The sequence below is a fragment of the Rhinoraja longicauda genome, chromosome 11 (genome assembly GCF_053455715.1).
Source record: "Rhinoraja longicauda isolate Sanriku21f chromosome 11, sRhiLon1.1, whole genome shotgun sequence".
Taxonomy (NCBI): Eukaryota; Metazoa; Chordata; class Chondrichthyes; order Rajiformes; family Arhynchobatidae; genus Rhinoraja; species Rhinoraja longicauda.
The window spans coordinates 52,119,717-52,145,293 of record NC_135963.1 but is presented as its reverse complement, the minus strand read 5'-3'; the positions used below and the strand labels follow the sequence as shown (position 1 = coordinate 52,145,293).

At 42.7% G+C, this 25,577-nt stretch overlaps 1 protein-coding gene across 5 annotated transcripts; it reads left to right on the top strand.

Annotated features, from left to right (window-relative positions):
• Positions 1-2,765: 2,765 nt before the first annotated feature.
• On the top strand, positions 2,766-21,924 carry lhx9 (LIM homeobox 9). Of its 5 annotated transcripts, none has more exons than XM_078407723.1 (6): positions 2,766-2,964; positions 12,571-12,779; positions 13,459-13,661; positions 14,698-15,053; positions 17,480-17,682; positions 19,074-20,515. In XM_078407723.1, exons 2-6 carry the CDS (start codon positions 12,606-12,608, stop codon positions 19,335-19,337), a joined length of 1,200 nt encoding a protein of 399 aa, XP_078263849.1. In that variant the 5' UTR covers positions 2,766-2,964; positions 12,571-12,605; the 3' UTR covers positions 19,338-20,515. The 5 variants fall into 5 exon arrangements, with proteins under 5 accessions (XP_078263849.1, XP_078263851.1, XP_078263850.1 ...); XM_078407725.1 differs by lacking the exon at positions 2,766-2,964 and adding an exon at positions 3,037-3,162 and having other exon boundaries at positions 19,074-20,516; XM_078407724.1 differs by lacking the exon at positions 2,766-2,964 and adding an exon at positions 7,417-7,551 and having other exon boundaries at positions 19,074-20,516.
• The last annotated feature ends 3,653 nt before the right edge of the window (positions 21,925-25,577 follow it).

The following is a 25,577-nucleotide window of genomic DNA, read 5'->3' as shown; positions in this document are numbered from 1 at the left end:
TATACCTTAGGTTCCGTTTATTCCCGGATGGTAGGCATATATGTCTTTAGAAAACAAGTTTTATTCGTTTTAATCGACGGCCTTGCATCACCTCTGTCTATAAAATCAATCTTTAAAAAATCTCGCTCAAGTCATTGTTTGTATCTTATGCGACGTGTGTCCAAACTCAGACTTCTAGATCATACTCTATGTTCAGTTCACATGGCAGTGTTTACACGGCTAATTGTTTGACGATTAATCACAATAGGTAAAGTTGATACTTTAGCCAAAACGGCTTCGTATGAGAATCCAGACCCAGGTAATTGCAGATGCTGGCCTACAAACAAAAAGGCACAAAGTGCTGGAGTAACTCAGCAGGTCAGGCAACATCTCTGGATAACGTGGAGAAGTGACGTTTCGTATCTGAACAAGGGCCCCGACCCGAAAGGTCACCTGTTGTCCAGAGATGCTGTCTGACTCACGGAATTACTCCAGCACTTTGTCTTTTCATGTGATAATATGTAGCTGCAGTGTGGCAGATATTCATAAGTTCATAAGTTCTAGGAGCAGAATTGGGCCATTCGGCCCATCAAGTCTACTCCGGCATTCAATCATGGCTGATCTATCTTTCCCTCCCAACCCTATTCTCCTGCCTTCGCCCCATAAAACGTGACACCCGTACTAATCAATAATCTGTCAATCTCCGTCTTAAAGATATGGATTGACTTGGCTCCACAGCCGTCTGTGGCAATGACTTCCACAGATTCACCACCATCCGACTGAAGAAATTCCTCTCCTTTCTAAAGGTACGTCCTTTTGTTCCGAGGCTATGGCCTCTGGTTTTAGACTCTCCCACTAGTGGAAACATCCTCTCCACATCCACTCTATCCAGGCCTTTCACTATTCGGTAAGTCACAATGAGGTCCCCGCTCATCCTTCTAAACTCCCGCAAGTACAGGCCCAGTCAAACGGTGATACCCTAAAGCCTTCGGACACATTTGTGAGGATGGTTGTTGCCATCCCAACGTCTATAGACAATGTTACACAAACAATCGTGTGATTGCAGTCGTGTGATTCCACCTGCATTGAATCGTTCAGGTTCTTTGTTCTATGTACAAGATGCACTGGTTTTCCGTGTGGGTGGGGTGTTAGCCTGGGTGGCGTGTACATTTATAAATAATAACTCAAACTTCTTCAAATTTCACTTTCATGGACAACACTTTAATATCACACACTATACCAATCAATCTTGAAAATAACTATTATAGAGCCATAGTCATACAGCACGGAAACGGGCCCTTCGACCCAGCTTGCCAATGCACATCGTTGCCTCATCTACACGAGTTCCACCTGCCCGTCTTTGGCTCATGAGCCTCTAAACCTTTCCTTTCCAGAACAAGGGGCCACAGTTTAAGAATAAGGGGTAGGCCATTTAGAACTGAGATGAGGGAAAACCTTTTCAGTCAGAGAGTTGTAAATCTGTGGAATTCTCTGCCTCAGAAGGCAGTGGAGGCCAATTCTCTGAATGCATTCAAGAGAGAGCTAGATAGAGCTCTTAAGGATAGCGGAGTCAGGGGGTATGGGGAGAAGGCAGGAACGGGGTACTGATTGAGAATGATCAGCTATTGAATGGCGGTGCTGGCTCGAAGGGCCGAATGGCCTCCTCCTGCACCTATTGTCTATTGTCTATTGTCTATCCATGTACCTGTCCAAGTATATTTTACATATTGTTACAGCATCTGCCTCGACTACCTCCTCTGGCAACTGGCTCCCTATACCCACCACTCTCTGGGTGACTATTGTTCAAGTCACTCTTTGTATCCGATCAATAGTTCAATCTAAGACATCTGGGTCAGTCACCAGCCCAACGTGCCAATACCAAAGCGAGTATTGATCCAACACAGTCTGCAGCGAATAAAGAATTCGCACGTAAAATGGATCCTTTCCGTTGTGTAAAACATTTCATATTGCTCGTGGCTAATGCAATGAGAACAATGAATACGACGTTGGCCAGCAGTACTTCCGAATACGTCTCCCAACCGGGCCATCCCGGTGCGGTGGGCTGTTCGCGTCGCGGTAAGACCTGCAACATATAATCAGGGTGTTGGAGAGGGACCAGGAACAGTCGCTATTAGCGCCAGCAACAACTCTAAACTGCTTTCACTTGTTTACAGATAAATATTAAACCGCACGCTTTCAAGGTATATTTTTAAAAGGACTACAGGGATGGATACTAGGGGCGGGATACAATATTTGAGTCTCCACTGGTCTCTGTGATTAGACCACGAGTGTGCAGGTCCAAACAACCTCCAGGTCCAGACACCAAATTATTGTGTGGGACGTTGTCACTGGTCAGAGTGCAAGTACAGTGGCCAATAGAACTACTTTGACAAGAACCGAATTAGATGGATATTACTGAAGATAGACACAAAGTGCTAGAGTTACTCAGCGGGTCAGGCAGCATGTGTGGAATAAATGATTTTTCGGATCGGAACCCTTCATCAGACTGTTACTCCTCCCTTACAAAATAAAGGCAAAGTAGAAAGATAAACTTTGAGGCACAAGGAACTGCAGATGCTGGGTTTTCAAGAGACAAAAGCAAAGTGCTGGAGTAATTCAGTGGGTCAGGTTGCAAATATACACTTAATGTGGAAACGGTGATATTTAGAAAGAACATAAGGCCATTCTTTGCTGCGTGCCGGGTATAGGTCAATAAATTACAAAATACAGATCCGGTGGTTTGCCGGAGGCGGGTCAAGGCACCTTCACGTCAGTTATATAGTGAGGCCGGCATTCCGACTGCGGGCACAATGCGGGAACACTCTACACACGCCGCTCTTTCATTGTAATTGGCAGGGGCAAGCCAGCTCGCCAGCTCGCCAGCCACTTGCCCAAACCCCGAGCCGCCGGAGGATCATTGCCACCACTCTCCGCCCTCAACACCCGCTTCCCGGCAGGAACTGAACCCATCGAGGCAACCAACGGGTGAGTTGCACTTTTGTCAAACGTCCTATCTATTGCAGGGACCGGATTGTAAGTCAGGAGCAACGCGCGCAAGCAATACTTGCTGCTTACTTAACAAAAGGCCATGAATATTTCCCCCTTCGGACTTGGCTGGCAACGCCATTCCGATCCTCCGGGTTGCAGACGCCGAAATCTATGGGGACCGTGATTAACAGCCAGGTAGTATAGCATGCACCTACCCGGGTCACCTGCATATCACACACTGTGTAAACTGCTCGCTTTCAGCAGAGCTGGAACTCTGTTGACCATCATCCCACTGCAGTGTGTGTGTGTGTGTGTGTGTGTGTGTGTGTGTGTGCTTATACATCAATAGGTCGATTTTAAAAAATCGTTAATTTCACCAAGAACGCTGTGGAACAATATTAATCTCAACAAATAACACCCAAAACGCGCAATTAAGAATCAGCACAAATAGTATAATCTCGAGTCGGATGCGATTTCCAATCACCTATTATTCGTGCGTGGTGTTGAATTACGACCAATATTTCAGCCATTGAAGGGAAACGGTGAGCGGGCTAAATATTCTATGATTTGAGATGGTTGAATATTGCTGATATAACGACTCATTGACGCCGCGAAAAGCCGGAATCCCATGCCACCTGAATTCTGGCCAATGTGTAAACAAAAACACCGTTTCCCGGTGTTTGTATAGGGTTTTTTTTGTGGTAAATGCTGTCGTGAAAAACAAATGCTACGGATATTTACGTCTGAAAATGTTCTTCAAGTTACCCATTTCGGCAATTAGTTGGCCCCGTCGTGTCCCAGCGTTGGTCGTTTGATTAATTAATAGCAGAGGGTTTTATAGTTGGGGACTAGCGAGGCAGCGTGAGTTAAAGAGGGTTTAGTGTAATGAAACTGGCACGGGGAACAAATATTCAGCGCGATCTGTTCATTGCCCAGATGGGAGGGTTTTTCCAATGAGGTGCGGCGGGGAACGGAGGTGAAGGAGCGGGGGTGAGATGGGGGTTGATTTTGTGAAGTGATGGAACCATCACCACCACCTCTCATTGAACCTTCTCTGCCCATCGATCCTCTCCCCGTCCACAATTTAACATCTTGCACAATTAAACCTCAAAACACGCTCTTTAAAATCACGCGGCCAGGAACTGTGGAACATTGTGGCCTTCTCAAAGATCTGCGAGAATTATGTCCAATGTTCTTTAAAATATACGATGTCCACGCCAGGCCTCTGATTAAACATGGCACCGCATTTAGCCTTTGTGTTTGCACATAGTTCTTCCATGTCGGCCTTGCTTTTTTGGCTCGAGTGTTTAACACACACAGAAACACTCTGCTCTTGCAAAGAAATCAATTCCATTAAGATTAAGCACCATTTCAAAGTAGACCGTCCGCGGCTGAAATATGTGGCTAATATGCATGTCATTTTGGCCTACTTACAAACTTGACCCCATTTTTCATAGATAAGGCGTAAAGATCAATTTAAACTTTTGTTTTGCCGCTGAATCCTCTGAGCTTCTAGTCCATTTGCTAAACAAAAAAAATCGCATCTACTGTTTGCTCCGTTCACCTGTTACTTAATGAGTTTCCTCTCACACTTTGAAAAACGGAGATTGCTTCCGGAACTAAGATTTTGATTAATTTTCAGTAAAGCGCTTTCCGAATTGTTACTTTTCTACCTCTGCGATCAACTTGCACTTTTCTTTGGGGGAATATTACATTCGAAACAAGCCTTAACCTATTTTGGATATATTTACGCTGTCAATCGTGTACAGTTAAATGTTATATCTAAATATATACTCTCCATTCTTGACATGCGTTCACGTCTAATAGTTATTCTTAAATGTCAAAGTTGCCAGACTGGTGAATATCACATTAAAATGATAATATCGGACCACGGCACTGAATAAAAAATACAATGCTTCTTCTGAAAACATTAAACTTACTAAAAATCGTTCGGGTAGCAATTGGGCTATTCGGCAGTCCACTTCTCCTGAATAATGCATACCCCAAAATAACTAAGGGATTGAAAATTCCAAAGTTAAGCAATCAGTATTTCCGTTGTATTTTTAACTTTTAGACTTGTGGAGAAACGTTTTGTTCAAACTGTGCATGCAAGCTAGCATTCAGATCCTGCTAATGCACGCATTCGCGGTGTTAATGATCGAGATGCAACTTTAATGGTGTTTGCATTCTGTGCAATGCATCTGATGAGTCCTGGCATCGTTCAGCTTTCAGTGTTTCCCCGCTTTGCAAGGCTGTGTTAATTGGAATAAAGCGCGCATATATACCTCGTCCCATTCACCTTTCCCAATCATCCTGGGGGGAACATTCCCAATCATCCTGGGGGGAACATTAATTAACCAGCAGCCAAAGGAAGTATTTCATCTGGACAAAGGCCGGCGTTGTATTGCTGCGATCTAAATTAAAGTACGAAAACGTCAAATAAGAAACATTACAACTTCCGTGTGTTAAGGGACATTTGCAACTGCCGTGCGATAGTAACTATATCTTTTAAACAAAACTACACATGTGAATGCTATAATTTTCGAATTAAATGCAATGGGTTTGTTCTCCTAAGTATTGCTAAATTGTTGCTATGCCGGTAGAAAAGGTATAATTCAGTCTTGCGTAGTTATCCTTCCGCTCCCCGTTATAGTACAAAACAATACCCAGAGCTGTCGACTAACAATTTGAACAGCAAACATAATCAGCCCACGTGTTGTAGCCACGTCCTGTATTGAGGCAGGGAACTTAATTTGTATTTCTGTGCCGTACACTAAGAACCTCCAAGGGTAAACTGCAAATTAAACAGAAGAGTTGGATAAATGGAGCAGGGTGAATCGCGTTTTTTTTTCAAGTTATAATTTTGAAATGACCGGATAGCTGGGTTACAAAACCGACAATCGCCCCTGCTTGTCAACAGCCCATCCAATGTACCTGACTGCGCTTGATGGAGCGAACCAGGAGATCACAGAATTAATTAAATGAATACAGATGTATGGGTTTCGCCATTTTTGAGTTATGTTATTGTACCCGGCCAATTACTGGTAATAGTGCTATTGAGCAGAGGCAGATATGTAAATTTAAAAACGTTTTTCTCTTGCCCGAAATGGAAAAATAGCTCCTCGTCTCTAATGCACCTGCAGTTTTGCATAGAACTAGAGGAAGTGTATTATCCAACAAATGGGAAAGAAAGTACTCGGACTTCACAGCATGAATTCATTCAATCAAGCCTGGGTTATGATTGAGCTTTTATCTGTCACGTTGGGATGTAGGGAGAGAAGTCTTTGGCTTCATTCTTTCAGCAGCGGTTGAAAGCGCTCGTCGCTTCTGTTTTGTGGGAACCTTAGATCCGAGAATAGTACATTGAGAAATATAAAATGTGTTGTTGTGTGTTACACAGGCATACGGATAGCTCGCCTTCGGGCGCACGGGGGATCCTAATATTTAATGTTTGTTTGAATTTACATAAAGTCCTCATTAGATAGTCGTTAATTAGAGTTAAATACGTGTTCATTAGTTGAATTTAACGGCCTCCCATTGGTTGCGGTTATGATCTTAGACTAATATTTGCATATACCTTCTTTATTTGTGCATTAGTGTCCACGTGAAATCGCCGTGAAACGGATTTAAAACCTTAAAATCCTCCCCTTCCCCCCCGCCCCACACACAGCCCGCACCAGTAAACGGTTGCGTACATATCTAACGTTGCAAACGGTGAGATTGGGCATATCAAAATGTATTTGGATAGATTGACTTCGAGCTCAGAACTGCGCCGCGTGTCAAAGAGTCGTGGAGTGAGCTAGAATGGAGAGTGCCGCCCGATACAACCGTTTAATTCGGGAATAAAAGTCCTCCACTGTATATATGAGGTGTGATGCGATCGGATAACATTGCATGCGATTAGATCACATAACAGTGTGCTAGGGGCGAGATCATGTAATGTATTCTGAACACCCAGACAATTTGTTATGACCATTAACAGATTTACAGATATTCTTCTTAAATATAGCTCAGTATAATGTATTTTTTCCTCATTTTCCACTTTTGTTCAATGGCCCCGTTTTACATTAATCTCGCCTCCAATATACTTGTGACTTTCGCTTTCTCTGTTTGCGGGCATTCACTAGTGGCTGATGTAAGATATTTTTTTTAAATTACAGCGATTAAAACAATTGTGGATATTAACACGTGACAGCAACATGAAAAACATCCTCGATGATAATGGGTATTTCCTCTCCAGTATTTCTGCCCACATGTACGACTATCGATGCTCTATTTATATAAGCCACTGATTTCTGTACAAACGGCTAATTGCATTACTTACAGCAAATAACAGCCCTGCTGCACAACCTAGGGCGTGCCAGCAACAAACAAATCACTGCTTATTTCACTTGATTGACTTCATTTTCACATGAAATTGTGCATTGTGAGCAATCTGGCCGGTGCGTCTACCCGCTAAGCAGTGCGCACCGTTAATTGAATCTGTTCGACAAAAAAAAAATTTAAACGCTCCTCCAGTTAATAAATGTTCAGCATTACAGTTGTACTGAGGGACAAAAGGGCGAGCTTTCAGTTAATTTGCAGGTAGGATGCTGGCTCGGAGATTGCATCTCGCTGGGACATTTAATCTATATGTTCTGCACACGCTCTAACGGTTGTATATGGGGGTCCCAGAGGAACGGGACAGAGAGGCTCGGTAGACAGGAACCCCCGTACAGTCTGGGATGAAGGTGTGATCAAACAGGCAGCAGCTGGCACAGCAGAGACTGGGGCTAAAACAGCCAGTCAGAGGATTTATTCTAAACCAATTAGTTTAAACTGTATATCAGGACAGGCATATGGGGTGTGAGGGAGAGACAGAGGGAGGCTAAGACAGAAAAAGAAACAAAGAGGGTGACGGAACGCCGCGAGAGGCAGAAATGACAAAAGTGTTGGAGACAAAAGTGTGTTCATCATATTAACAAAGTGCCTAGCGGTAACCGAGCGCCGGCTTTTGACAAGGAGTAAACATTTTGCGAATGGGGCGCGGTGTAATTTTTAGTTACATCCTCAGTCATTTTGAAGCACAGTTAGTAATTACACGGAGCGCGATTAATTGTTGTCAGCGGGCGAAGAGGTCCCAGAGTAATCAGGATGGTTCTCCATTGTCCCGTTCCGCAGCGCTGCGTATCCCTCTGTCAATTGCACCTTGAAACTCTTAAAGTTCCCGATGTTTTGTAAGAGGGGCGTCATTTACCACGTATACAATAGTTTGGATTCCGTGAAATGGGAAGCAAAGCCGTGAGTCCGTCCATTCTGATTGCGGAGTTGTGTGTTGAGGTGCATTTTAAAACAGGTTTACCTGGCCAGACTAATCAGAGAACGCCAATGGTTTGGGTGTAAAGCAAAAAATCCCAGCCGTGGTTAATCTTTAGAATGGTTTTCCTGTTGTGTGTCGTTTTGAATTATAAACTGCAAGTTTGAAAAAGGCCACTGTGAATTTGGGAACATTTATCCTCGGCGGGTTTAAATCGCATGTAGAGAGTAACCGCTTTAGTATCTTTACATCTTCTGGGGAGTGCACCTACTCACCCCTACTGTTCAGCGGGATCCGTACACAGGGGGAGGGGGTGGAATCGGGGTAGGTATCTCAGAGTGTCGGAGCCGCGCTCCTCATGCGCGCCTCCAAATTTCTCCTGAAGAAGTGTTTCGACCCCAAACATCCACCACCTATTCCCTTTCTCCAGAGATGCGACCGTAGACGTCCTGCCAGTTCCACTGTTCGCATCCATACATCCCTTCGTTATCACCTCTCCCACAGCCAACAGTGGACCATTGTGGGCTCCACCATTCCTTGGTCGTCGGTGCCCCCCTCTGCTTTGTGCTGAACCTTTTAATACCTCTAGTCCCCATCTCCCCCGACTCTCAGTCTGAAGAAGGGGTTCGACCCTGTTCCTTTTCTCCAGAGATGTTGCCTGACCAGCTGAGTTACTCCAGCATTCTGTGTCTGTCTTCGGTATAAACCTGCATCTGCAGTTCCTCCGTACACTAAACTTCTCAGTTGCAGGCACGACCTGAAGTCCCAGCAAGGCTGGAGGGTGAATTATTTTGCCAATATTTTTTGGGACTTGAAGGATACTAAGAAGGAATGGGTACCGATCTCGGACTCTGAGCTGGAGGCTCCAATGCAGATGAGTGCAGAATGCGCCGGCCAGGAGCTCCACGGGCAGCCCGGCTTGCCGCACTCCTGGACCGCGTTGTATCCACACGCTCTCGCAGGTGGGCTGGTGTCACCGACAGTCATAGATCGGCCTCATGTTGAATGGATGGAGACACTTAGTCAAGATGGCCACGAGAAAGAGGCACATTACAGAGTCATAGGGTCAGCACAGAAACAGGCCCTTCGGCCCGAAGTACCCATGCCGACCAAGATGCCCCAACTACACTTGTCCGACTTGCCCGTGTTTGGCCCATATCCCTCTAAACCTTCCCTATCCATGTACCTGTACGTGTCTTTTATTAGCTGTTTTCATACCAGTCTCAACTACCTCTGGCAGCTCGTTCCCTACTCCCACCATCCACTGAGTGAAAAGGTTGCCACAGGTTCCTAGTAAATCTTTGCCTTCGCACCGCAAACCTATGTCCTCGGTTCTTGATTCCCCTACTCTGGGGAAAAGATTCTGTGAATTCTACCTATCTCTTCGAAATGTTGCGTGAGGCTCGGATTCATCTCAGCCAAGAGTTCAGTCATGAGTCAATATTTTATTGTCAGATGTCCCGAAACAGAACAATGACATTCTTACTGATGTGTGAACACGGTCCTTTGTATAACCCGTAATAAACACCGAAAATGTTTAGTATATATATATATATATATATATGTGTGTGTGTGTGTGTGTGTATATATATATATATATATATATACACACACACACACTAAACGTTTTCGTTGTTTATTGTTTATAATATATATATATATATATATATATATATATATATTTAAACAGACAAATAAATATGAAGTGGTAGTGAAGAAAATAATGTCCCCAAGACTATTTAGGTGTGCCATGGGCAGAAGCTCTTATGGCTAAAGGAATCAAGGGATATGGGGAAAAGCGGGAAGGGGGTACTGATTTTCGATGATCAGCCATGATCATATTGAGTTACTCCAGCATTTTGTGAATAAAGACCTTCGATTTGTACCAGCATCTGCAGTTTTTTTCTTATACTATATTGAATGGCGGTGCTTGCTCGAAAGGCCGAATGGCCTACTCCTGCACCTATGTTTCTATGTTTCTAGGCCACACCGGTCCTTCACTCTCCGCCCATTACTGTGTGCAGGAGTACTTATTTTAACGGATTGAAACGTTACCAACATACTAATGGTGAGGTGACTGAAGTCATTGCTTGGTATGAAACCCCGAACTTTATGTCGACTTTGAACACACGTGTACACCCACGCAGGCGCGCAACGTCGCCAGGCATTGAGCTGAGTAATCTGTAACAAACAACAAACACATTTTTATCAGGAGATCCTGGTAACAGAAACCCCATCCTCTCGCAGTTGGAGCTGCAGCGGAGGGCAACGGGCCTCTTGGCCCACCCTGTCCATGCCAACTAAATTGGTGTATTGGGGCAGTCAGATGTGCATGCATTTGGCCCTTAGTCTCCTAACCCTTTCCCAACCATGTACCTCTGCGAAGAGTTTGATTTCAGCGCGGGATATAAAGCAAGTTTGGATGGGAACGTGAGAGAACCGTTTACTCGTTTTAGACTTTCAGCCATTTCAGTGGTTGTGGTGGGAGAGGGACTTTTTCACGGGCCGTCACAAGTCCCAGTGCTTTGAATGACTGACTGGATCATGAATATCACACATTCATAACCGGCAGCGCGCAGCCCAGCATTAAACAAACAGGACAGCTCTAAGCCAGTGAGCGCAATCAACCCATCACTTCCTCTTGTGAGATGGAGCGATGTGAGCCTGGTCCAGATTAGACGGTCCTGCCCAAAGGTAGAGGGACTAAACCCGAACCGTGCGAAGCCGCGCTACTTGCAATGGACATTTTGCAAGCCTTTATTCACAAAATGCTGGAGTAACTCAGCAGGTCAGGCAGCATCTCGGGAGAGAAGGAATGGGTGACATTTCGGGTCCAGGCCCTTCTTCAGACCCTGTCTGCAAGTCCTGTCAGTCGGGTGCAGGCAGTGGCCACGGGTTCTCTCAGTGCGGTGGACACACATTAAAATGCGTTGAACTTCGGCACACTGACCGGAGAAGGGCACAGTTGTTCAGACTTGTTTTACAGACACAAATCCCCCTCCTTTACTTGGGGATGGGGAGATGAGACAAGTTGTCGCGGTCTGTTTTGTTTGTGACGCACAATCAAAATTGAACTGAATATTAAATATATACTATATCAGCAACCAACGTTAATATATCCCGAGCTTTGTCGGAAGTGTATGAAGCCACCTAACTAGAGTCATGCAGCAAGGAAACAGGTCTTTCGTCCAATTCGTCCAAGATCCCCCTCTCGAGAAGGGTCTCGACCCGAAACGTCACCCATTCCTTCTCTCCAGAGATGCTGTCTGCCCCGCTGAGTTACTCCAGCATTTTGTGTCTATCTTCGGTTTAAAACAGCATCTGCAGTTCCGTCCTACACGTCTCGCCCTATCAAACTACTCTCGATTAGCCGCGTTTGCCCCATATCCCTCGTCGAAACCTTGCCTATACATGGGTACCTGTTCAAATGCCTTTAAAATGTTGTGATAGTCCCTGCATCAACTATCTCTTCTGGCAGCTTGTTCCAAATGCCCAGTACTCTCTGAGTGAAACACAAAGCTACCCCTCATTAAATCTCTCCCCTCTCGTCTTACTCCCAGCTCGGACCAACTAAATTATTGTTGAAGGTGATGCTTTGTTTACACTGGCATCGCATGGCTCTTGAATAATGTCACATTCTTCTTAAAATGAACCACTTTCGTTTCTCGCCGAAAAAAAAGACAATTCTCCTCGTCCGACTTTTTTTGTTGCTGTTTACACAAAGCAAAGGAACTATTTATTGTTTAAAAAAAATCTAAACGCCGCTCCTTTTTCAAAGAATACCTGTTGCTCTGAAAATAATAAAGGAAAAAAGGGACCTCCGATTCCTCGCGTTACCCAATCGGGAAGTGGCGTTACGTAATGATTGGAAAATCAAACGCGCTCGGAGTTGTCCGTCAATAGCCAATGAAAAGACTGTGACAGGGCTCTGTAATGAAACGGATTAGGTAGCAGTCTGGAGGACTCCTCCTACCAAATTATCCCACTGTGCCCTGGCAAGAAGCAGCGACAAATAGGCAAAAACTGGGGGATCGCAGCCAGTGAGGTGCGACGAGATCACAGCGAGGAAGCAGGGTCAGTGAGATGCCGCTCAAACCGCCCTAACTTCCTTGTTTACCCGCCGCTTCAACCCGGTCTGCAGAGAGCGGCCTCTCTAGGAAACTTTGGCTCCGCACCAGCCAGTAATGACCATCCCCCCCCCCCCCCCGGGAGTTTGACCTGTTGAATTCTCTCTCCCCCCCCCCCACCCAACCTCGCATTCGAGAGCAGAGGCTGATATTGTTGTTGTTGTTGTTTTAATTGTCTAGCGGCGGGCTCGCTCCATGGTTTGAGCCCGGTCTGTATGGAAGTACTCAGAGCAAGGTCCGCGGAAGACACGTGCACTTTCCGTCAGTCAGCAATGCTTTTCCACGGCATCTCTGGGGGCGAGATCCAGGGGATCATGGAGGAAATGGAACGGAGGTCCAAGACGGATGGCCGCATCGCCAAAGGAGTTCAGATGAACGGAAGGGAAAAGGTAAGAGCGAAAAACAACGGTCATTTTTGAAACGCGGACAATTCCTTGACCACTTTAACCTTTCCAAACGGCGGCTTGTTGAGGGACCCCGCTAAAAGGAATTTTTCTCTTTAAAACAAAAAATCTGTAACATTCAATGTAAGAACAGTTTTTTAAAATTGTAATAAATCGCAGCGACAAAACCAATCTGTGGCCGGTTATAAAGTTATAAATGCAAACTCAAATTATAGCAGGGAAAAATACACAGAGCGCCTTGTGAATTTACACACCCAATACCCTGTGGGATAATTGCCCCGCACAGATCCAATAACAACTACTTTGCAACCAATGAATTAAGTATCAATAAATTTGCTAATTTAACTTTTTAGTAATCCCGAATGGGAAATTGTATTTGCAATCGGACTGCAATTCGCCAGAGGAAATGACACTTTATTGAAATGTCTGCCAGTAAGATTTGTTTCAATAATTGCGAATAATATTTAGTTTGTGTTGCGTTATGTAAAACACACTTAACGGCTACAGCGCATGGAACATAAATGTCGCTGCAAACATAAGTCTTGTTTGTAAATGGCCGGTCTTTGGCTCTATTCGCTTCGTGTTTATTAGCCTGGTGTTCACATTTGTTCAGGGTGATGTTTCGACTTGACATTAACCGCCTTTTTAAAACCTCTGCTCGCAGACGATGCCTTCTATTAATTCTGATAAACCCGCCCTGTGCGCCGGCTGCGGGGGTAAAATCGCCGACCGCTATTACTTACTGGCAGTGGACAAACAGTGGCACCTCAGATGTCTGAAGTGCTGCGAATGCAAGCTCGCCCTGGAGTCCGAACTCACTTGCTTCGCCAAGGACGGCAGCATTTACTGCAAGGAAGATTACTACAGGTACGGCTGCTGAAAGTAACGGGGGGAAATTGCCCCGCGCGTCAGGATTACCACCGCACCGCTCAGCCCGGCCTCTGGAGTGTGCGGGCTTTCTCTGCTGCACTCCACACTGTTTCCATTCCAGCCAACTGCCCATCAGTTCAGATCTGCATCCCGCCAACTGGTTGTGATTTCTTTACATTTCACCAGATTTGGCGAGTTAGCGCGGTCACCGATAGAGCAGCCGCGTTAATCAGGCTTTGCCGTTGAAAGCAGAGGTGAAATGCTTGTTTGACGGGGAGAGTGCTTTTCACTTTCTTTGTTGTAGGCCTCTTCTTGGCCCTGGGGAAGGGGCAAGCTTTGTATAACCCCAAACCCTGCTCTTTGTTTGCTAATTGTACACCAAAACTGTGTGTTAGTTGTGCTGTTCAGAGTTGGCCTTTGCTATCATGAAACACTCAGTGGAATTCCAGAGTGCGGTCGAGCGCCTTGAAACACAAGTGAGTTTACACTCCTGTAATATTGGGATCGGGACACCATCGCGTTTACAAGGAAACGCATTTGGGCCCATTTTGGCCTAAAGTTCATATAATGTGATTGTCAATAAGATTGAACTGAATCTAGCCTCACAATCTGACGTAGTTTGTCTGATTGGATCTGTAGGATTTTTAAGAGCGACTGTGAAAAATGTGGGCAATACTATTACAGAGAGGAAAGATCCTGCAATGTCCCCATAACTAAACTATATACTAACTGGCTAATTTCGCTATTCAACACGTTCTCCAACATAGCGCACGGACAAGGGACGATTTATCCTGAACGTAACAGGGAACAAAATTATCAGCTTTTATAAAACCGGCTCGAGTCTTTGCGGGCCCATCTGGTGACGTTCCTTAAGTGAGCAGAAATAGTTGAAATCCGTAGCTAAAATATTGTGGGATCAAAATGTAACAGCACACAATTTATTGTGGTTCTTTTGAGTCGTGAGAATGTTGACGCGTTTTGATCCAGAGCACCTATTTCTAAAGTTTGTGCCTTTTGGGTTGTTTTTTTACAGGAGATTTTCTGTTCAACGCTGCACTCGCTGCCACCTCGGGATCTCTGCCTCTGAAATGGTTATGCGTGCCAGGGACTCGGTCTACCATTTGAGTTGTTTCACGTGTACGACTTGCAACAAAACATTAACCACGGGCGATCACTTTGGCATGAAAGATAACCTGGTTTACTGCAGAGTTCACTTCGAGTTGCTGGTGCAGAGTGATTATCACACGCAACTGAACTACACGGAGCTCGCTGCAAAGAGCGGGGGTCTCGGATTACCTTATTTCAACGGGACAGGCACCGTGCAGAAAGGACGGCCCCGGAAAAGAAAAAGCCCTGCCCTTGGAGTTGACATCCCAACTTACAACCAAGGTGCGCAAAGGCAACATTCTTAAAGAAAACGATGCGTTAGAAATATTATAGTATCGAAGGAAGTGTTAAAGATGGTAGGATATACCGGGCGCCAGGTAATACAGTACATCATTTAATATAACTTTAAAACCCGCCCTGGTTTATAACGACCAAGGTCGAGAGAGAGAGGACAACGGAACAATTTTTTTTTTTACTTGCAGTATCTTAACAAGCTTGTAAACACAGTACTCGTAGATAACATGTAATAAACAAACAAATAATAATTACCCCAATACTAGTGCTTATTTCCAAAAGAGTTCGCAAATCAACATCTCATATTTCAAAGATACTAAGTTCCAATCTGTTCCTGAAAAAGTGCAAAGATTTTGTTTTGGTTTAAAAATATATATACATGGCATCGTAGAAATGCCTCGTGAAACACAAATATTCTTACAAGCGGAGCCCTTGTTAACCATATCAGTTTCTCGTTGGCAAACCTCCCAAGGTATTTGCTTTCTTTAAGTGATAGAATATTGCACGTTAGTTCGCTGCACTTTTTTTTTGTCTCGGAAACTCTCTGCACTTCTCTATTTTTCGTTAACACAAGTGAACATGGTTTTATATATTCCGCCAAAAAAAGGGAATAAAGGCTTCGTAGTCTGTCCACACACGGGACCCAATTATACACTCGTCCATTGTGTTCCTTTCTAGGTATTTCTTAATTGCGATTCTTCTTCAAAGCCGCTTGGCGCGCACAGTAGAATTTGATGTTCAAATGAATGGAAGGAGAATCACGTAATGTGGAGGTTAATTGTTTTGTGTTAATTAGACGTGACATAGGAATCCCTGGTTTCCCAGTCGCGCATAAATCACCCTGCGAGCTCAAAATGTACCGTAACTTAAAGGACCACAATTGCAGATACTCATTGGTCAACCCCTTTATAGTTATCATTCATTTTCGGCTAATGCCAATTAAATGTTAATTCATTTCGTATTAAAGTGTATTTGACAGCAAGAAATGCGTTTTTGTTCGTACCGTGTAAAACCACTTTGCATTGCTATTATTTCAGTACTTTGTATAAGTAGACAGTTGGTTTTGCACAGAATGGACAAAAAAAACAAAGTAAAAACTTATTATTAGTATAAGTGGGCAGTTAGTCTTTTTATAAGTAGGCAGTATTTTTTTTAATGATGACTTTGTAGGAGATTCTTAATACTTTCATAATGGATTTGCAAAGAAAGAATTGGATTGTTAATGTTAACCTTTGCGTGTGTAATTGCAAATTCCAACCATTTACCAAGCATGTTAATCGCTGTCCAATTAAAATGAAAATGGGCTAAAATACAACTCAGGAAAGCCGTTTAATGAAACACATATGAATCATAGGAATCAGGGACCACTCCGGTCCACTCGCTGCCCGGAGTATTTGCCGTGGTTTAGATATAAAGCCACACTTTTTAAAAACTCAAAACAGGGACGTTGGTTGCTTAAGTTTAAAACAAAATGAAACTGCGCCCGGTGCCTCCGTAGCCAGGAAGATCCCTTAGCTACGCCAACAAGAGATCGAGCTAGAATCGGAAGATTAGACTTGCGTTGAAATTACTCTGGTGCGGAGTGAGCGTGCAGCTGTTAGCCGAACAGTTTTAATGTCACTGTAAAATTATATGTGACCGCAAGTGTCATAAAATCTCACTAAGCTTGCAATAATTCGACCCATTTATTCAAACGTGATACGTTTTGTTTTTTTTGGAAGTATGGTACACACTTTATTATTTTTTAAATATATACACAGTTTGAATGATGTGTATTTTTTTTTTTAATGCTTTCATTGAATGCATTGATATTTGTGGGAAGCAAACGATTTTTTTTTCCAAATAAGGCATCATCTTGCATTTGCTGGTAAGGGCATTGAATTAAAAAGTGTATCTGCACGTAATACCACATAGCAATCAACAATTATTTAATGTGGTGATCAGATTTGCGTTTCCGCCATCAGAACTTTAACCGGCGGTGATCGTACACAGTTAAACGAAATGCAGCAAACGTACTGATTGATTCCTTGAAATTGATTCCTCCCATGGGTTTAGTACCAAACATGTCACTCCGCACAAAGCACAAGGCCATCATTGCATGTTATGTGTAATGTAATATTTTGAGATTGCCAAGATATCCAAATTCCTGAGAGCTTGGTTGATCTGGGAGCCTCATAGCTCTTTGCTTGGGAAGAGTATAAAGGGGGTTTTAACCAATATCCCAGGTATTATGTGGCTAACACAAACTCTATCATAATTTATATGGATTACAACTATCTCATGATGTGGAACCCCGGTGGTGAGGGATGGGGAATTAGCGCCACCTAGTGCAGGCAGCAACTGATGGAGCGGCGAGCGGGAGCTCAGTGGGAGCGGCAATTAACACACAGCGCGCTTCTGTTTCTGCGTCCTAGGCTGCAATGAGAACGACGCTGACCACTTGGACAGGGAACAACAGTCGTACCCGCCGACTCAGAAAACCAAGCGAATGCGCACCTCCTTCAAACACCACCAGCTCCGCACCATGAAGTCCTACTTCGCCATAAACCACAACCCAGACGCGAAAGACTTAAAGCAACTCGCTCAGAAAACTGGGCTCACCAAAAGAGTTTTGCAGGTAAGACGCGTTCCGATTTACAAAGGAGATTTTAACCCCAGTCCCCCGCTCCCCTTCCTTAATGTTCTGTAATTACCAAGGAGAGAACTATTTCAATTGAAAAGTACTGACACATTAACAGAGTAACATCTGGGAGTGACAAATAAGTTAAAACAAGAGCCGAAATGGTTAAGGGGGGTGGTATAGAGAGCATCTATGTTTCATCCACTCTCAAATATATGTTCCATTACTAACATTAGTGTGTCATAAGTCCCGGTTTGATCGGTCTTGTTCCACTGAGGGAGAGAGAACTGAACACCAAGATAAGATGGTATTTATTCACAAAATGCTGGAGTAACTCAGCAGGTCAGGCAGCATCTCGGGAGAGAAGGAATGGGCGACGTTTCGGGTCGAGACCCTTCTTTAGACTGATCCGTCTGAAGAAGGGTCTCGACCCGAAACGTCGCCCATTCCTTCTCTCCCGAGATGCTGCCTGACCTGCTGAGTTACTCCAGCATTTTGTGATTAAATACCTTCGATTTGTACCAGCATCTGCAGTTATTTTCTTATACTACCAAGATAGGATGAACATTTATAGACTTGGGCGTTGAATACACAACCCAGAAATGAGAGTTAATCCAAGGATTTTAGACCTTCTCCAAAATGACAATTCGCCCATCTTGCTCACGCCTCTCATTCTTAATTAATTTCTCAAAATTAATTCTGATCGTAGATAGTCGGTACGATCCCGAACTTGCTGCATTTGGCCAAACGGGGGTAGGCGCAGAGATTGGGATGGTCGCCAAATAAACTCTAGCGTGGCAGTCGAGAGAAGGGAGAAAATAATTGGTTTCATTGCCCGAATGGAATACATTAATTGTGGAGCCGGGGAATACTTTCTTGGGCTATGGAGCTGAGAGAGGAGGAGTGGGGGGGGTGGAGGGGGGGGGGGAGGGGGGGGGAGAGGGAGGGAGGGAGGGAGGGAGGGAGGGAGGGAGGTTGTTTATCGGGATAAATAGCTCACCCGAAGCCTTCCCACTTCCTCCCACGCTAGAATTGCAATAATGGTGGATGCAACATAGGACTTGAATAAACTCATTTTAAAGTTTTAAGAATTATAGTTCATAACTCGTTAGGTAAAACAGTTTTATTTGTGTGCCATTGTTATGAACTAGCATTGTGTAGGCGAGTCAATGGTATTAAGTGTTTTTGTTTGATCACAAAGGCATCCCCAGCCCATTTAATGCTGATCGATTTAATGAATAGTTTTAGCTGTTTAAATCATTTATCTATCTATATATCTATCTATCTATCTATCTATATAATCTATATCTATAGCAATGATTTGTGGTTTGTGATTAGATAAAAGCATCAAAAGATCGGTAAAAAGATTACATGGGATTGGTTTGCAGGTTTGGTTCCAAAACGCAAGAGCCAAATTCAGACGGAACCTTTTGCGACAGGAGAATGGGGGTGGTGATAAGGCAGACGGGACAGCACTGCCCGCCCCGCCCCCAGCAGAGAGGTCCGGCGCCGCACTCAGTCCGGGCAGCACCTCGACCACTTTAACAGACTTGACCAATCCCACTTTGTCAGTAGTATCGTCAGTGACCACAAACCTGGACGCGCACGAATCCGGGAGTCCTTCACAAACTACCTTAACGAACCTTTTCTAACATTTTTAGCAGATTACTTTACAACAGAGAGAGAAAAAAAAAAATCCCTGGGAAGTTTAAAAAAAAAACAAATCCTGTTTGTTGTGTAGGATGATTTTGTTAAATAACTGATATGAATATATATATTTTTTGTTTATTGACGAATTCTAGTTTACAACAGTAGAAAACAAAACAGTTTACAAAAATATAAATCAATGTCAATGGATTGTGCAGTGCGCTTGTTGGAATATAATTCAATTTCCAATTATACCTTCCTTCAGGCTTTCAACTGTCTTTCACTTTCCTCTACACCTACAAACATACTCCTGTTTCTTCACCTCTGCTGAAAGTGCTCACCTTTTGTTAACGTGGCCTCTGCATCTCAGGCTTGTGTTTTAGGGAGAGAGGGTTTTTAACAGAGACAATTTCATGCGCACTCACCAGTTAACGCCTATCCAGCCACTATTCAGCGTTTATCGTCATGTGTACCGGTACCGATAGTAATACAATAAATCTGGCCAAGATTATCAAAATACACGCCGTTCTTTGGATGAACGGAACATGGGGTACAGGATCTTTTTTTTTTTTAGCGAGTGAGGTCCATCGCAGCTTTATCACGTGCCTTACGATGTTACTGAAGAAAATTTGTGACGTGTTTCCCTTGTTTGGAGAGAGAGAGAAAAAAAATTAATCCCTTCTGACACCTCACAAGTTTTGTATTGTTACCTCTTTTTCTGAAAACTTTTTTTTTGGGAAACTGTTTTTAAAAAGAAAATAAACGGCATTTGCATTTGTCCTTCAAGGCAAATATGAACACTGTCTCACTAGAATAGTTGGTATTCCCGATGTTAAGTACTGCAAAGTACGTTCGAGGTCCTTCTGTTGATTTTCGTGTTTATGATTAGTACAGTAAGTGGTTTTGATGAGATTGTTGATGTTACTTTGTTTTAACATGAATACACTGTACAGGCGCGTTGTCCCCTTAAATATTTATGGACCAAACGTTTGTGATATCTTATTAAAAGTGTGTGATTAAACCAGTTTGTTTGATCGTTTTCAGTTCAGCCTTATTTCATGCGGCATTTATATTATAATATCAAATAAGTTCCTCGAGCTACGTCTATGTGAATGTGTACGGGCGAGTGACCCTTATGTGTGAAACTCGTTTGAAAAACAGAAAAATTCGGTAATAATACAAAAGGCGAATGTAGAGACATAACACCATTTAAAATGAATAAATCAGGAACTAAACATTTTATCAGTTCAAGCAGAAAAGCACTAATGTTATAAAAAAAAGTGCCTGAAATGAATACACAACACATCAAGTTTATTTCAAAGGCCATAGATTGTATGTTTGTACCAACATTACTTTTCGACGATCTCTATTTTTTCAATTGTCTATTTTCGACTCTAGAATGGCCACTTAATTTAGAAATAAATGACAGATGTTTCAGGGACAAACACAGGTGAAACAACTGTGCTTTGGCGCAGCAAATGAAACACGGCTGTAGATAATCAGGAAGCAAATGTGCATATAAGTTCAGGTTGTTAACGAGAGAGACCCAAAATGACTTAGAATTTAAATACCTGCTCCGGTGGGTTAGGGACCCACAAGTTTTGTTTTAAAGGGGGAACTAAATCAGTTGGAACTTTACAGATTCAGGGAAAACTAATGCCAAAAGTCCAAATAATGCAGATTTACCATTTCAAAATAGTTTTTCACGAAACGGTGGAAATATTTCCTTGTTAAAAACATAACAAAAAGACCCCGTAAGGACAGGTTGCTCTGTAGTTTAATAAACTTTTACTATGATTTCTTTCAGGGAGAACAAATCTTGGGGCATTACAGCCACACCTCCCGACGTTTGAAAATTCCCTAGGTATTTTAAGAAGGGGGAAGGTTGATCGGAGTTCAACATCAGTGAAGACAAAGACTATATTAACACACAATTAAATATCCTAAAACTTTACTCAGATACATAACTACAATAAGACTCCAAAATGTCATTTGCTTGAATGTTTAAGCTAATGTAGGACGCAACGTGTTGTATATTTTTTACTTTTAAGCTATCAGTGGACATACATATAGAGAGAAGATAAATTACGCGCTGGAGTTGGAAAGAATTAGGATGCGGTTAGGACAGGCCATTGCACACACAAGCTGAACTATAAATTAACCATTTTTCGGAGATCAAACGCAGCGCTTTTTCTGTATTATACGATTCTAAATGTGTAATCAATTTGATATCCATTTGTAATGTGGAGATTTGGTTATGATAACTATGAGCGACATTCTTATAACAAGGATTATCAATGTTTAGGTATTTCGAGTCTAAATTCGCAAGCCCTTCCAGCCCACAGGCGACACTTTGGTATTGGCTGGTTGAAAATCAAAACTGAGACACATTGTGCATGCCATTATAATACTTTCTCTAAATTCTTTTAATTATCAAAGGGTCGGATGTAATATTGTCAGTACTGTTCTTGGGTGATGTATACATTTTCATTGGTTGATGTTAATTGTAATAAACAGATTTCAGTATCGAACACACTCGACTGCTTAATGCAACACACGACTCCCTCCCTGACAACGTGTCCTTGTTATGCAAGACCCCGACGCTGTTAATAAATTGTTAGCTTCCTCTGTATTCAACTGATTAATTTGTTGGAACAACGTACACTCTCCCCCACTCTCTTCAAGACCGTATATATATACATGGATATATATATATACATGGATATATATATACATGGATATATATATATATACATGGATATATATATATACATGGATATATATATATACATGGATATATATATATACATGGAGATATATATATATACATGGATATATATATATATACATGGATATATATATATATACATGGATATATATATATATATACATGGATATATATATACATGGATATATATATTTTTTTATTTTTTTATTTAATTTTTTAAAATATATATATATATATATATATATATATATATATATATATATATAGATATATATATGGATATATATACCATGGATATATACCGTGGATATGTGGTTCATGTATGCAGCAAGATTCTAATATATAACTGAATTATGCACACACACACAAACACACATATATGTGAATAGATAGATAGATAGATAGATAGATAGATAGATACATAGATAGATAGACAGACAGACACACACAAAAACAAATATATATATGATATATATATATATATATATATATATATATACACACACACACACCACGATAAGCGCTCAACCAAGAAACCCGAGCCAATGCCAAAGTAGTAAAGAAGCTACCTATACATATATATATATATATGTATATATATAAATAAATATATTGCAAGATTCCAATATATGCACATGTGTATTTATTGATATATTCATTCCAAGATTAAAATTGGACATGAGGACACCGACGCTAATGGTTGTTGTGGTGGGGTGATTTCCTAATGCAGATGTTTCTGGGGGGTTTCCCCACTACGCAACCATTACCTGCGGCATCAGGTTGAACGTGTCACCACGCGGTATATTATGACTCACGCCCGTTTCTGCTATTAATAAGACACTTATCTTAAGAAACAGTTTTTTTTAAAATCCTACGGCAGAGACGTAGCAACAGATCGGAAATAAAAATACCAAAGGGAACCCGAGGGGCTGTGTTGCTTTAAATGTCGGGGAACATTTGCCAGTATTTCTTCATTGCAAAGCAACACAACACATCAAGCGGCGCGGCGCATTCCACGTCCATTACTCTTAGTACAGTATAGCGATGACAGGTTACTAAACATTCACAACGACCATGTCGCAACCAAATGACCAAATTAGTTGATGAAAACACCCCAAACGAAACGATATTGTGGGATCCAATGTGTCCATATCAAACGTCGTTGTGGGGAGTCAAGATTCAAGAGTGTTTTATTGTCAAATGTCCCAGACAGAACAATCACATTCTTATTTGCAGCAGCACAACAGAATATGTCAACATAGTACCCTGGAGTTGATGCATCGCGTAAACACATTGGAGATTGCTCCTGTTATAATCTTTGCAAACCTCGAGCAACACAATCAACAAATACTTTAGTGGTGTGAAATTGGGGACGAATTGTTATTGTTTTACGCGTTCTGCACGACATTTTTAAAAAGTTGTTATTTTTAAAAAATCAGTCCCTGTCGGGATAATTCTTCACACTGGATATTCGGGAACTAAACTATTTGGTCCATTTTGATACCAAGCAAAGTTGAATCGGCCTGTGGTTCCAAGACCAAAAAAGGGCCGGGTTTAAAAACAGGACAATCTTAACAGCGAAGCATTGAGTTCGCCATCATTTCAAAACAGGATGGTTTGGAATAGGAAAATCGGTCCTCAGACTGAAAAATAGTGCAAACGTAATGAAGAATTCTTCCTTGCAAAAAAAAAATGTGGTCAGGAAATGCAGCCATTACGTGGAGCTAGTTTAAAACTGCACTGCTTCGCTGTGTTGCCACCTTTGAACAGTAAAGGACATTATTTAATGCTCGCTTTTATTAACGTACACATTTAGAACATTTCCTAGTCTCCAATGTGTGAACATTTGATTCTCATGGTGTCAGGCAGGAGATCAAACGGTTGATTCCACTGTTTTATGTCATAGCAGTAGAATGCAAGAATAATAACTTTGGGGAATACGGTAGACCACAATACACATTATCTTTTATAACATCGTCATCCCGAAATAGAAGTGAAATGGTAAAATAAAATCAAAGACGTGTCCGGCTTAATTTTCGCAGTGATAGACAACGATCACCACTTCCCTTCAGACGCTTTCCATAGCTAATAGTTTCTCTACTTTTTGTGTTCTGAGCTCTTAAATGTGAAAACGCGCAGTGTTTACAGTGACTGTTGCTCATCACAGTGGAGATGGTAGTCTATTAAACAGAAAACGTTCTATTTTATAACTGTTGCCGAATAATGGGAGGCAGCTATTACAAGGGCCGGACGCGTTGAGTGAGGGCTTTGCAAATATTTCGGACCCTGGATCCCGATAATCTCCCTGATCAACTCAAAGTCACAACGAGACAACACACACACACACACACACACACACACACACACACACACACACACACACACACACACACACACACACACACACACACACACACACACACACACACATACACACACACACACACACACACACGCACGGACACACACACACATACACACACACACACACACTCACACACACACACACACACACACACACACACACACACACACACACTCCCTCTCTCTCACACACGCACGGACACACACACACATACACTCTCCCACACACGTGCCAATCAATACACATACACCCGCACACACAGTCGCACACATATACACCAGTGTACATACGCACACACACACACGCATGCACGCACATACATACACACACACGGACACGCGCACACACACATACACACCCACGCACACATACACACGAACTCTCACACACACGCACACACGCGCACACACACACACACACACACACACATATACACAGCCACACACACATACTCTTTCTCTCTCTCTCTCTCTCTCTCTCTCTCTCACTTACTCACTCACACATACACACGGACTCACACACGCACACACACACACACACACGCACACACACACACACACACACGCACACATATACACAGCCACACACACATACTCTCTCTCTCTCTCTCTCTCTCTCTCTCTCTCTATCACACACACACTCACACACATACATACCCACCCACACACTGAAACCACAGCTGTCTATTGTAAAACGCCGAGCACCCTCGCCGATTGACATTGTACATCCCCTGCGCTATTGGTCACATGGGACGGGTTACCCCTGGAATTAATCTTACTTTGTATAATATTCTTCCATGTAATCGGGAAATACTGGGGGAATGAGAGTTTGAATTACTATTAAAGCACAAAGTACTTGTGCTATAAAAAAGGATAAGCGCTCAACCAATGCTAAAGTAGTATCTAAAGTCTACACACTCATGCTATCCCTCCTATCCCCCGGCACGGGTAAATGCTGTTTTGTTTCTGGTGTCATCCATGTAGTACCACAAGTGTCTGTTTCAGCTTCACTGCAAGAGCTGTGATCCGCTCACACATCGCAGCTCCGCGCCACTCCAAGCTTCCACTCGCCTTTCCGGAGTAGATTAATGGAGTTCCCCCTCGCAAGAAAAACAAATAAATCAACTGAGAACGGATCAGCGGTAAACGAGCA